This window comes from Acanthopagrus latus, chromosome 11 (assembly GCF_904848185.1).
Source record: "Acanthopagrus latus isolate v.2019 chromosome 11, fAcaLat1.1, whole genome shotgun sequence".
Lineage (NCBI taxonomy): Eukaryota > Metazoa > Chordata > Actinopteri > Spariformes > Sparidae > Acanthopagrus > Acanthopagrus latus.
Window position 1 is genome coordinate 21331563 of NC_051049.1, and position 14868 is coordinate 21346430.

A 14868-nucleotide genomic window follows, 5' to 3' on the forward strand; every position below is an offset into this window, starting at 1 on the left:
GGAAGGAATGTGCATACTTTTATTTTCTAGTAATGCAAAAAAAAAAAAAAAAAACAGTCAGCCATACGAACTTCTTCTGCATTTTTTTTTAAGTTTGGCATGATCATAGAAACATGCTTCTTTTTTAACATAAAGCTACACAGTCAAACCAGCACAGTTTATATACCAACATATAACAAAAAGTGATTCAAGGACAGCGCGACGAGCTGTTGATGACGGTGTTCGACATCATCGGCCATGTCATGGCCAGCTTTGCTTTTTTTTCTTCTTTTAATTAAAAAAAAAACTTGGACCGCAAACAGACGTTTATCCCACATTGTCATTTGTTTCAGTCAGTCAGTTTGGCAAGAAAAAACATTTGTCACATTCAGCCACAGTTAATGGTGATAACACAGTCGTGAATGCGACTTCTTAGTACCCTTTATCTCAGTACCAACAATCACCGTAACGTTTACAGCAGTACCTTACATAAGCATAATCATCTGAAAGTGACCTCTGTCTGTTAACGCCACGCTAACACACATCTCTCAAAGGGGAGCCATGAGAAAAAAAAAAATCATCAGAATGAACAAAGCGGAGGAAAACAATCTCAGCTCAGACTTTCAAACATTAACTTTCAAAACATTCTCAAATCTTTTTTGGCCAAAGTCAGGTGGACAACACAGGCCAAAAAGGGGAAATATTGTTACTGTTTATGGTTTCTGTGTTGCGTTGATCCCTTTATATTTATCTTTAGCACATGAACACACAATCTTTGTCTTGGATGTATAAAACATGAGGTAATAATGTTGGACAGGGATGTGACTGTCTGAGGAGCCAGGGTGTGTTTGAGCACTTTCACCTCCACCTTCTGCTGCAAGAACATTATTGTATAATGTACTATACTGAAGAGTTGCACAAGCATTTGGGAAATAGTTATCCACTTCCTTGTGTACGGAGGGGAGCTGGATATTATATTGATATTGTACTGTTGGAGTGCTATAAGACTAGCCTATAATTGGTCTTAGATTTTGGATATCGCATTGTTATCACACTTAGTCATTATATCCACATTACTGATGATTATTGATCAAAATTTCTTCGTTTTATTTTTGTATCAATAGTCACCCCGCAGTATTCTTTAGATATCGATATCTGGATATCTGATTGAAAACACTGTGATATTTGATTTTTGTAATTTTTATGAAGTGCTTTTGAGGAGATTTCAAAATATAGAGGTTTATATTGTGTATCCCATATAGCCTAAAAATCCTGCAATATTAATCTGGGACCAAATCACCCTAGAACATAGAACAGTGAATATGCACCGCTTTAGCACATGTCTTGCAGAGGTCAGTGCAAGTTACGTTGGAAAGACATTGTGTGGAGAGCATTTGCGATTTTGTCTTTTCATTCCAATGTAACTCCTAGTCACTGAGCCAACAGCTACAAGATGTCGCCTATGAGCGCTGTGGGGAAGGTTGTGAGGTTCCTCTTAGCGTAGCATTGCATGGCAACTGGAAACAGCTAGCCAGGCTCCAGGTAACAAAACAGCAACAAAAAACACCAGCTTACTATTTTGTCATGTCAACGTCTTGATTATCGTGGGTGATCATTTACTATAATGACATTACCCCGATATCTATAACATGCTGTGCGTTTTGGCTCTTTTTTGGCAAATGTATGACCTGCTAAAATGAGAGTGTTGGGAGGTGAAGGAGGTCTGTAACCAGAACTGTAAAAAAAAAAGGAAAAATTACACCCAATTACTGGTTAAAAGGCAACCAGATGAACTCAGATGCACAGGGTCCAATTTTCCTGGATAATTCACATGATACAATCATATGTGTATTATCGACACAATATCAATATTTCAATTTTTAACATGAAGGTTATCATGATATCGCAATATCATGATATTGGCGTGCCCCTATAACATGCTTGTACAGATGTGTAACGGAGTTCAGTTTTCTTGTCTCACTCTGCAGGTAAGCAAATAAAACTCATCCCCAAAGTGTTGAACAATTTCTCATAACATACAAAATGTGTGCGTTTGTGTACGCAGTGCTTCATATAGTACACTATACAATACAATGCCCACGTCTCGTCTTTGTTTTAATGCTGTACAAGGTGACAGTCGTCACAGATATATTTGGTAACAGGGTTTGATATTTTGTCGCACATATCAAATATGACACAACTTAAGGTAGATTCTGCACAATGTTTCCTACCTGTGACAATTAAAGCTCTGAAGCTGCCACCGTCGGCCTGTGAGAGCGGCACTGATATGGCTTCATTTATGGGGAAAACACACAGCGACTGGGTTCAAACTGAGTCACAATAGGGGTGATGTGGGAGGAGGTAGTACAGGCACGTGGCCTCATATTAGAGTCTGCAAATTCAACTAAAGCCCTGTTGTTTTTCTGTCCAGAATGAGACGGAGAGAGATCAGAAGGAGGTCAGAGCAAAACTGACAAGTGCTGCAAACACACGTCTAAAGACAGTGACACATTTTTGTTTCCCTGAAAGCAGCTTTGGTGTGACTTCCTCCGGACTTTGCTGAGCTGAGGTGGGAAAAAAATCTACGTCCACAAACAAGGACACTACACTTGCGAGATCCCGGTTTGTATTCATAACATTCAGTTTGTACTTTTATATAATCTCCCTGAGCTCTGAGTCCTCCCAGTCTGATCTCGGCCCGTCTCACCCTGGAGTCAGCGGGTTCACTGTCCCGGTGCGTAGGGCCAGCTGATGGAGCTTCCTGAGAGCTGCATGTCTCGGATCAGCGTCTCGATCGGTGTCTTGCCCACCAGGCGCATGAAGAAGAGCTGGGAGATGAGGTTGGCCGGCACGGCGCGCAGGGCCGGGAGGCGCAGCAGCAAACGGCCAAAGCGTTGAGGCTGGTTGGGATACTGCAACCTCTCGTACTCTGTCAGGGCCACCTGGGCCTTCTCCTGCAGGGATTCCACGTGGGCCGGGTCAGTTAGACCACATGCATCTGTAAGGCCAACACAGGATTTTTAGACATTTTCGATTTTACTGCTGCTTTGTTATGCATATTTATACAGTTTCACATGTGTTGCTTTTTCACCCTTCTCTCTTGAAGTTGACTTTAAAATCATACATTATGCTTTACATAAATTCTTGGTCCCTTTAAAGGTGTCATTTGTAGAATAGGGCCAGAATCTTAAGGTTAGTTCCAAAAAATATAGCGGGCAGCATATCACCTGAGTAACCAACAAATCCTGCCCTTTGCTAGCCATCCTTGGCTGTAGCTAACTACTGTTAGCTAGGTAGCTCATGACTCAGTTAGCTGGGGAGCCAGTGGGACTGGGCCCGTGGATCACAGCGGGGAGTTACCACAGGCGAAGGGGCAGCCTGACTTGAGAGTGTACATGGCTGGACACCCACCTGTGACTGAGCACAGCACAGATGGGGGATACAGTATGGAGGTGATTTACAGCAACTCTGACCAAAACTATGACTCGGGGTGAAGGCATGGCCATTTAGGGTCCCTTTTGTGTGTCTTTAACAGTTTTGGGCAACAGTAGAAACAGGGCGGTGCAACAGTCTGGAAGACCCTCAGGTAGCAAAAACACAGTGATTCCCAGTACTATACTCTAATGGTAACATAAATATCATTTTTACATTTCTGCTCACTGAATCCTGCTTAATCTTAATTGACTTGTGAATCCAGTGATATCACTTCACTGAGGTCAGAGGTCACCTTCAGTTAAATCAAAGGATTCTTTGAGCTGGTGCAGATTTAATATACCACTGTCTCAAAAACTTGAGCCCTGTCTGAAACCTCACACTGATAGTTTTGTCCTGGGTTGAGTAAAGGCACTCAGTGACCAGTCATCACAGCAGTTTTCATCACTCAGGTCATCTTGTAAAAACCAACCCAACCCACCTGGTGAGAAGAGTGCGATGGCTTTGAGGCAGCTGTACTCGGCCGTGTCCACCTGCAGCCTGTTCAGCTTGTCCACCTGGTCCTGGAAAACCCTGACCTGGTCCATGAAGGACACCACGCGCTCAGCGGACATTGGCGACGAGTGAAACCCAGCAGCTGCCAGCAGAGGAGCCATGTGTATGGGCAGAGCAGACTGAGCTGCATTCAGGATGAAGAGCTCGCTCCAGCTCAGCCTCAGCAGCGCCACCTGTGTTTAAACATAGCAAGAGAAGGACAAGTGTTAGAATAGAAAAGAAAAGAAAAGAAAAGTGATCATATTAGGGACTGTATGTCTTGGCTGACCTGCTCTGAGACAGGCAGTTCTGGGAAGTATGGGATGTTTCTGGCCCACTCGATAGTGCTGAAGAGGAGGCGAGCAGCCAGCTCACAGATGCTGTCGATGCCCATGACGGAGCCTCCGCTGGCAGACGTCTGCATCTGTGCCTGACTGTACGGGGCCCCGTAGCGGCTGTTGGGGTACGGCTCAGCCCGGAGGAGCTGGGAGATGAGCTCTGACACCGGCTGGCCGTTGAAATAGTCCGCCCCGATGTGACCTGGCACCGCCCCTCCAACCCCACCCGCCATTGAGTTTGGACTGATACCAGGGTGAGATGGAGGGATTCGGCCCCGCTGGACGGCTGCAGAGAGACAGAGAGGCGAGAACAGAATGAGACTCAGATGCACTGACTGAAAAAATGGAAGATGCTTGTTGATGTTTGGAAGATGTTGGAGGAGACATTTCAACTTTCTCTGTAAATATCTGTTTTATTTTACATTGTTTATATAATTCCAAGGAATAAAATCTCATGACTCATTTGCAGCCAAGTGACCTCGGCTGATTTGTTTCCAGGGAAGATAAAAAAAATAACTAAAGGAGGAACCAAAGCACAAGCACATGTCTTCCCAAAATAACTTTTAGAGGATAAGTTATTATTTATTAATTTCACTATTATTATTATTATTGCTATTATTCTGTGTATCACAAAATGGTTACCTCGAATTGCCTTTCGATTAAAGTTCAGATCTTTATCCTTTATTATTGAAAGAAATATTACATTTGGTGCAGCCTTGGTGGAGGTTTGTCCGCCTCCTCCTCCTCCTATGTTCTGTATTTCTCTACACTTTTGATTCAACAAATCTGGAAATTACAGCTTTTAGTCTGAATAGTGTTTTGAAGGTCATGGAAAATCAATTTACAACCTAAGGTAACATGTAAGGTAACATTTTCATAATCACTGAAGCTCATAAAGGACACATTATGGCTGCTCTGTGAAAACAACCTTGCACAAAAACGTGTTTTCAGCTCTCTTTTTTGTAGATATCCTAATGATTTAGTAGTGCTTAAGAAGAAGGACATTTTCTCAATCAATGAAGGATAGTTTTTCTGAAAAAAAGAAAGACTCTGTTTTGGTCTTCACCAACCCCTGATGGAAATGTGTTTTTTAGCTGCTAAATGCTTCACTGTCAGATGTTTGCCAGGCAGTGTACTGTACGAGGGATTTATCAGAGCTGTCTTTTGCTTCTTGAAATGTGGCTAATGAGAACAAACAAATGTGCACAGAAAAACCAAAACATTAAGCTGAAAGTTGCTACAATGGTCTCTCTCTGTAGATGTTTAAAGGTCTAATTTGTAAGAAAGGCCAGGGTTTGAACTTAGCTCCACACTTATAGGGGGGACTAGCTGTGACTGTTTGAACAGTGGGTACAGTACAGAGGTGATTTACAGAGGCTCTGAACAGGGCTGTGACTGCAGGGACAACAAGACATGGCAGGCAGGGAAAGAGATGGGGCAGCAGCAGTGAAAACAGTGAAGAGGTGGAATATTTGTTTTTGTTTCAACTTTGAATTAAGTATTTCTTAAACTCCTTTGATGATGAAGTCAGTGTCAAGGCAGCAATATAGACTTCACATTTATCAGTGTTTGTAGCTTCACTTGCAAATGTGAACTTGAACTACGTGTCATGATATTGGAATGGTTTATGTTGTATGGTGATGGAATGGATGTTTTATTATTTAACTTTATATTAAAAAAGACACAAACAGTCAGATGATAATATAATGATGGAAAAGAGAGACAAATTGGACTCAGATTATATTTCTGAAACCGTGCTGAACGGAGAAAGCTAACCCTATTTCAAACGATACCTGTGTACGAGTGGACCGTAATTCAGTAGAAGAGAGAAACTTAAATTCCGACAGCGTAAGATTTAGTTTTTTGTTTATATGTGCAAATACATCTAATTTACAGTTATTTTGTGAGTTTATTTCATTGACTTAGCCTAAGTAGCAAACTCATGGTATAGGGAGACAGGACAGGCCAGGGCTAGCAGGTTAGCATGCTAACCTCAGTAGACACCCCTGCACAGTACATAGATGTTTTTGACACACACTGTTGTTTCTTTCTTAACTTTCTGTTGATGAGGTAAGCTCACTGTTTTAATGTTTAACACTATGGGTGCGAGTGCACAAAGAGCAATACAGTAAAGTAAATGTAGTAAATGTGCTGTAGTAAAAATTCCAATGGCAGAATCTCACTTGAAGCTGTGACTTTGTGCCTCCCTGACTGGGTTAAAGGTGAAAAAGACAATTCCAGGTAATGTGGAAACAGTTCAACCTGCGTCACGGCCGCGGCAGCATGGTTCATTAATAACCAGTCCCAATATAACCCCTGACATACTGTCACCTCGGTGCACATTATGTATGGAACAGCTCGTGGTATCCACTGACACAGACTGAAATACAAGCATGGTTAGGTAATAGCTGACAAGAATACAATTACAAATGGGCTGAAATAGTTTGTGATGTGCTAACGAGGAAATTGAATGAAAATAATTACGCCAGGGGAAATGGGAGTCATCTCTTCTTACTACTAATCAACCCTGCAGAAATTGAGCTAATCGTAACTGTGACTAAATGGATATATTTAGTTTTCAGTGGAGACGCGGACATTTCAGTGAGGCCTGACAGAGCAGAGGACTGAGTCAACTCGTCAACTTGCTTGCATCTAGTCGGCCCCTCGTCCCTGAGGCTTAACAGCTGCAGGGAGTCGAGCACCGCCGTGAAAACATGCTTTGGTTGACAGTATAAATATTATGCTGCGATCACTGGTAAATGTCACCCTGTTTCTGTTGGAGCAAGCGCTTTCTCAGCAAACTACCAATTTCTGATATTTATGTATCTGCGTGTGTGTTTCTGGGTATTTGAACCTTTGTGGGTTTGCTCTGCTTTGAGTGTTTGTACGTGAATCAGCGTGCTTGTTAGTCTGTAAAGTATGTGATTGCTTCAAATGTCAGTGCATTTCCATTTTATGATGCTTTAGTCTGCTATGTTTCAGGGGGAAATGTGACGCTTTTGATACTTTCTGCACGCTCTTTTTTTTACAATATATTATATATATTTGAAAGAGGAGATTACTTTGTAACTGTGATACAAACTATTCATGATTTAACTGTCCTACAACGTGAAAATGCTGCTTGCAGTACACATTACACCAGTAATTAGAATGGCACTCAGTAGAGTGCATGCCAAGTCCCAGGAGTTCTCTTTAATTCAATGTAATCTAATATCAAATAAGAGATGTGTACCACATCGCCTGACTTAGACTGCAGTAACTGTTTATGTAAGTGTATGTTTATGTGGTTTCTACTTTTTTCTACATTATTTAAACTGATGTTCAATGATTTATGTATTTTTTGGCCACTTGGGGCAGCACAATAAGCTCTAAACAAATATGACTGACATGCAGTATTATCATCTTTGAAGATGCTATTGTTAATATGTTCATGATCAGTGGCTTATTTACACATCCAGCAGTTATGGAGTAGCCCAAATATTCATGCAGGATCAAATTACTGTCCGCCCAAGTCCAGTGTTTACACTTGTTTTGCTCTGTTTTGGTCTCCTCCAACTTTTAATGGAAACATTTGCCTTTTTAGTTGCTAAATTGAAGTTTTAAGGACTCATTTCTGCAGCTGTATTATTAAAAAACAAATTTGTGTTGCCTCTGGAAAGACGGCAAACCAAAACAGTACAGTTGTGTACTGTTAAAAAAAACAAATTACTTAGCTAAGAAGCCCCATAGAAATGAGGGCGCCTAGACTTGTAGGTTTGTTCCCAGGGAAATTATATAGTTAGGTCTTAGACTTTTCTTCTCTTGCAGTGGAAAACTGATTCATATATCTGTTAATTTAAAAAAAAACAAACTAAAAAAAAACCTTTTGCCTGCTGTGCTCATGGATGACAGAGCTTTCATACCTTCTTTGCGCATTCCAACACGGAAACATTTCTTCAGACGACAGTACTGGCACTGGTTGCGGTGATGCTGATCAATTTGGCATTCTCGATTTGATCTGCACAAAGGAAAGAAAAGATAAGGTGAGTTTCCATGAAGGAAAAGTAACCCCCACCCACTGACCCCTGTGATGAGTGAACTGTGCGAGCTGGCGTGGCTGAATAGCTATCAAGGCTGTGACCTTTGTAAATCATCGGCCCCGTACGCCCTTGTGTTGCCTTTTACAGCAGGACGAGGTCTGCCAAAGATTCACAAAGAGAGAGGGAGAGAGAAAGAGACCTTTTCAGTCCCGGACACGACAAATGTACACCTTCCATGTAGAGTTACGTATTATTACGTGGATGTAATAACTGTATTCGGGGGCTGAGAGAAAGTCTTAATAAGAGCAGAGAATGGAGTTGCTATGTTGTGTTCCGGTGGTGAAGAATAATGGGAATGTTGACCTTCTGAAGCAATCCATCCTCACATGACTGACCTTCAGGCCCTTCATTTCTTTTCTTTTTTTCCCCCCGTGGGCTGTTTGTGAGACGTATCCAAGGTTGAGAACATATCATTCTGGAGTGAGAAATGCTCTCTGCTTCATGAATGTGAATGCCTATATAACAGCTTCTAAACAAAGATGGTAGCACCGTACATTAACCCCCTCCACGCACACACATTTAGTATTCAGTAGCGCTATGTATCTTTTATAAGTGTTTATAACACACCATACTGCCGACTGATATGTTGATTTTATGTCGGCGACATGAAAACGTTTCTTTTTCCTGAACATAATTCAGAAAAAGATGCTTGGGGTCATTTAAAATTAAAATGTCAGTGAAGTGTATTGTTTCAGTTTGCAGCTGACATTCTAGACGACACAGTTTACTGTTAAACTGTAAAATATCCTCCTATAGCTTTGTCACAAGGGTTAGGGTTAATCCTGTTTAAAGGATTATTGCGAAAACAAAATGTGCGTCTACATATGTATATTGGCTGATATATAGATATCAGGATGTTTTTATTCCCTAAAAAATAAAACATTCGGGCTCAAGTTATGAGCAGAAAGAAGAGAATTTTTACAAAATACATAAAAGGGGCACTATGTAGCTTTGGAGAAGAAATACAAACTCAGAATTTTAATATTTACAGTACTGTAATAATACAATCTCAGAATATTTATTTGTATCTGAATAAACCAGCTGTTCTCAGAGGAAAAAAAGGTCCCCAGAACACTGTTTGAAGTCATAAAGGTGGCAGGGTCCGCCACATATAAACAAAGTTAACAGCATGAAACTGTGTTGTCCTTTAAGGTCAGTTTGCTTATTCAGTTTACTCAGTCATGAGAGTTTGTTTATTTAGTTTGTTTAACCACACAGTGCACCTTTAATAAACATGTGTATCATTGTTGCAAAACAACCTTACAGTACGTTAAAAAATAACTATTAAATGTTAAGTCAAAGTAAACAGCAAAAAGTCAATATGGTTCAATAAAAACAGTGAGCAAAGTAAATGAAACGTGTGCTCATATCATCAGTGAGATCAGTCGGATTTCCCAGCAGCCCTCACCTGCAGGAGTAGTTGAGGTTTCGTCTGATGCTCCTCTTGAAGAAGCTCTTGCAGCCCTCGCAGGTGAACACGCCGTAGTGCTTCCCGCTGGACTTGTCCCCGCACACCACGCAGTCCACCACGCAGGCCTTGTCCTCGTCCCCGACGTCCACGTCGCTGCTCCCGGCCTGAGGCGAGACGTCCTCTTCCTCCCTCCTCAGGTAAGCCTTCTCCCCCAGTCCATTAGTGTCCCCGTTGGGGTTGCCCCAACCCCCGCTCACCATGGCCATATTCTCTGAGACGCGCAGTCCTGTGAGTGGCTCATACACAGACCCGCCCGGTCCCCCAACGTCCAGCTAGCCTTAAAGTTTAAAAACTGATTCCAGAGGAAGAAAAGAGCGGATCCAGGTTTGTATGAAAGGCAGGTTTTGTCCGATGAGTGAGATAAAAAGCCGACTCCCTTGTGCTGACCTTTCTCCCCTTTGCCGTCTGGTTGTTATGACCTAGAGGTCCTTCCTGGTGCTGTTTTCTCTCTCTCTCCTTTAATCTCTTCGCTCTTGTCTTTCACCCCTTGTGCTCGCTGCCCTGACCTCTGATCAATGGCTCCAGAGGTCTGAGAAAAACTTCAGACGCTCGCTGAGTGGCTCAGAGTTCAGGCAGGAGAAAAAGGGTGCCGCCTTGCTCTTTTCACAGGAAACAATAAATTACACTTTGACTCCTTCTCTCTCTCTCTCCCTCCCTCTCACTTTCTCTCTCTCCCCTACACCCCCGGGAGAAGAAGTATAAAAATCGCACCTCACCTATCCCCTCAGCGTGGTGACGGGGGACGAATGTAGAAGACGCTCTGCCCTTCTCTCAGCAGCGCGACTTTCTCCCAAAAGAACGAGCAAGTGGGAGGAAAGCAGCACACAGCTCCCCTTCCAGCAGGGTTAAAGTGCCCTGCCCTCTGCTCCAACTTATAAACTCGTCCAACCAGTTCCTGCTGCGTGGAGGTGTTATCTGCTGATCTGAGGCAGTTCGAGTCCAGACTCACTCTCGACTTGTCAGGCCTGTTACCGAGGCAGAGGTGATAGTGATGAGGAGGAAAACTGAGAAGAAAAAAAAAGAAGCGCCACTCATGGGTAGTTTTGGAACTTTGGATTTAGTTTCTTCCTTTGGTATTCTGCAAGGAGACGACCGCAGCCGAAAAGAGCCAGCTGAAACGTATCCCACACTTGACAGTGAAGACAAAAAGCGGTGTTGAGAAAGACACTTCTCCTTTCTCTCACGAGACAAGTCCTCCTCTTCTGTGTCTGTGGAGGGATGATGTGTTCTTGTGGCTCCTCCAACTCTTCACGGCTTGTCGTGTCAGAGGCTCAAATGTCACAGAAGAAACAAACAGAGAGAGAGAGAGAGAAAAAAAACAACCAACAAGCCAAAACAAAAGCGGAGTTGAAAAATCTCCCCCTCTCTCACAAAGTGTTGCCTCTCTCTTCCTTCTCTTGTTTTGTCAGTGCTTGTCCATCCAGCAGTAACAACCAGAGGCCAGAACCTCTCTGCATTCCCTGTCAGCAAGTCAGGGTGTACTGTTGCACTCTTTACTCTCCTGCCTGTCCTTTTTTTCCCCCCCCTTCTCTTCCTTTCTTTCAGTCTTTCTGTTGGCCCCGGCAGGAATAAATTAGGCAAACAAGCGCAGGAAAAACACGGTCACGGACCTTTCTAGTGAAAGCCAGGCGCCGCAGCAGTGTAGAGCAGCGGAGAGAGATATCCTCCTCTGCTGCTCCTCTCAATCCCCTCTCTGTGTCTGTGCCTCGCTCCCTCCTTTAGGGAGAGTGAGCGTGTGTCTGTGTGCTGAGGGATTTGACACTGCTATTCAAGCCCTGCCGTTGCCATGGCACCGGATGCCTTATAAGGCCAGTGGAGTCAAAGAGCACAGAGTGGGCTGCAGCCACACACACACACACACACACACACACACACACACACACACACACGCAAGCACGCACGCACACACACACACACACACACACACACACACACACACACACACACACACACTCATGCACAGAGAGAAAGAATGCCTGGCTGCCTGACTGGCTGCCTGTTTCCCCCTCTGACCCCGGGCCAGCCTTGGAGCAAACCCCAACACTGTTGCTGCAACACAAAGAGGGTGGATGGGTGGGTGGGTGGCTGAGTGGGGGCTCGGGGTCGACACACAGCGAGCGCATGGCACTCACACTCATGTTCTCCACTCCACTCTAATCCCAAAGAATTCCCCCGACTCTGTTGACCCAATAATAACAGGAGGGAGGGCCTGTTGTTGCTGTTGAGCGACTTGTCAAAAGGTTATATGATACAGCGCCGGCTCCTTTTTCACACCTGCTGCACACGCTCACAGGTCTGTGTGGAGGAGGAGCTGCTGTGTCCGGAGCGGTTGTGATTTTGCTGATGTGCAGATACATTTTCTGACTCATGTTAATAGCGATAAATGCACGTAATCTTTTCCTCTGTAGCACTGATATACCATTATGCCTACTCTTATCATGATGGCCCACGGACAGATGCAGACATATAACGCTTTTACAAATGTGGAAGACGACTTAGTTAGCAGTTTCTGTAATGTGCACACAAATAAAGCAGCATAGAGCCGTGTAGCTAGTAGTCAAATACTGGATGTCACTTAGTTTTGCACATCCGGTTCCTTCGTCTTAAAGTCTGTGAGGGTTTTGAATTGGTCTTCTTTACCATAAGCTTAAGGTGTTTACACATTTTGCTCTACGACATAAAATACTTAATTAAATGTCCCACAATTGAATTAGAAAGCGCTTATGTGACGCAGGTTCTAAAAAGTGGCTAAACGAGACTACAGAAGTTGTCACGGACATTAAATGTTATCACGGCGAACTCAGGGACTCATCAACTCCGTAGTCTGTCTCAACAGGACGATTTAAGTTACAAACTATTCTAATTGTAACTTTATAACTTGTAGATTTGAGAATTTATAGAAAACGTGTTTAGTAATTGTGCAGTCAGAGGCCCAGTGCGGGTGTTAAAAATCATGCGCCCACAGTGTAGTCCGTTTACAGCCTAACCTTAGATTTAATCTACGCTTTGAAAATCACAAAAGTGTTGTTCATCCGTGTTTTTTGTTTCTTCTAGAACAAAGAATTGTATCGTATCGTACCCAGAACTGAATCGTATTGAATCATATTGAATTGTTCCATTATAAAAAGAATTGTCCCTGAATCGTATCGTAGCCCATATATTTTATAATGGACGGACGCACACCCCTAGTAGTTAACACATAATGTTACAATACACTCAGTAACAGTGGGGTGCATGCTAAATATAAATAGTTTTTTGGACATCAAGTAATAAATAAGTAATAAATGATAATAAATATAGATTATAAATAAAGCCCTATTTTAAAGGTGTTCAGTCTTATAGTATCTCCCTAAATTTGTTTGACGTGTATAAGAAATGTTCAACCAGCCTGTCGTCCTGACTGGATACTGCGTCTCACCAGTCATCAGTTCTATATGCAGTGAGGTGGAGCGTGAGGTTATGGAGGTCAGGGTGCGTGGGTGGGTGGACATGTTGTACGCTCAGCTTTCTTGCAGGAGACTGGAGTTCACCACCCACCACAAACTGGCACCAACACGCATGTAACCTTAACCAAGTGTTTTAGACAGCTAATACTATTTTATTTGCCATAAACCTGACCTTTGCTCAGACTCAACCATGACAATAGTTAGTGCAAAGCCAGGTCAGCAGGGTTATTTTCTTCAGAGCCACATAAGACAGCGCACAACCTCTGTCTCTTCTCCAACCCTGTCTCCTGAAGGGTGAATGGATAAGTTCGCCCAAAGATGAAAATGTTGTCATTGTCTGCTCACTCCTGTGTCGATGGCTTTGTAGACAACGAAACATTTCTTGACCTTGAAAGCACAATACAAGGGGAAAATATGCTGCAAACAGCTCGTCTGGTGTAATTCTAGTCACCTGAAGGTCTGAATCCTTTCCCCTGACATGGAGGGGGCCACCACCAACAATTTCTGTAACTTTCAGAAATGATAATCCGACATTAACACCAGCCTCATGCTGTGATTGGTCAGCATGTGTGGTGGTGAGAAAATAGCAGAGGAAGACGCTGTTCTCCCCGGTGCGCACTGGAAATAATTTAGCCAGTTATTCACTTCATCCATCAGTGTGGCCTTTTCAGAACAACAACACACACGTTTGATTTCTGAGAGGTGTTCCAGAGGGAAATACCTCTTCTAGGGATGCACAATATAATCAATCATTTATTGGCACATTATGTAATACTTAATTAATGACTTTTTATTGGCCATTTGTGAGAGTATTTTAACATGACATGAAAAGTTGTGACCTTCCTCGTCTCTCTCGGTTGCCTCTGACCTTTTGTTTAAGTTGTTGAATGCTGCTGAACTGTGGATTTCTTTGTGAAGGACGCGGGTCGGACTTTCCACGACACTCCAAATGATGTGACTTGAGGCGCGTTGTCGGCTGACAGAGAGCATAGCTAACGATAGTTTAGAAATAGCGTACGCCAACATAAGCTACCCACCGGCTTCCAGCACAACACAGAAGTTCCACAGAGATCCTCTAAGGTCAGGGAAAGATTGTAAGTTTTACTCAACTTTGAGCTTTTTCTGTATAAACACACAAACTACGATTTTTTTGCAAACCTAAACTAAGTACTTTCGTCTCGCTTTAGCCTCTGTGAGTTGATATTGTAGGAAAACCAAAGAAAACACATTCTCAGTGAACATTTTACTGATGTTTTCACGCTCAACTTTGCTGAATTACTAACATTTCCCTATGAATAAAAGCAGAATGACATTTTCCTTCAAACATGTATGCTGTTGCAGATTAGTAGTACAAAGATGCATTTTGTAAGAGATAAGGTTGTGTCGTACTTCTCATGACAAACAGACTGATCTCTGTGTGTAAAATCAGCGGACTGCTCCTTTAAACTAGACTTTAAATCACTCATGGAACAAACAAACCATTGTTAGATGCCGCTGTTTCACAAACCGAACTGTAATTTGCTGTGCAACTTATCCATCGTCTTGGCAGTTGGCAGTCCTCCTGTGGAATTTCTGGCCTGCTTTGTCTC

The 14868-nt window shown here is 42.9% G+C and overlaps 1 protein-coding gene across 1 annotated transcript; it reads right to left on the reverse strand.

Annotated features, from left to right (window-relative positions):
- Positions 1 to 5: 5 nt before the first annotated feature.
- Positions 6 to 11616, reverse strand: LOC119029001 (nuclear receptor subfamily 2 group F member 6-like). The gene is made up of 5 exons (XM_037115494.1): positions 9771 to 11616; positions 8186 to 8280; positions 4235 to 4569; positions 3893 to 4139; positions 6 to 2977 (listed from the first exon to the last, which is right to left on the reverse strand). The coding sequence occupies exons 1-5, from the start codon at positions 10037 to 10039 to the stop codon at positions 2703 to 2705; spliced, it is 1221 nt and encodes a 406-aa protein (XP_036971389.1). The 5' UTR covers positions 10040 to 11616; the 3' UTR covers positions 6 to 2702.
- Between the last annotated feature and the right edge of the window lie 3252 nt (positions 11617 to 14868).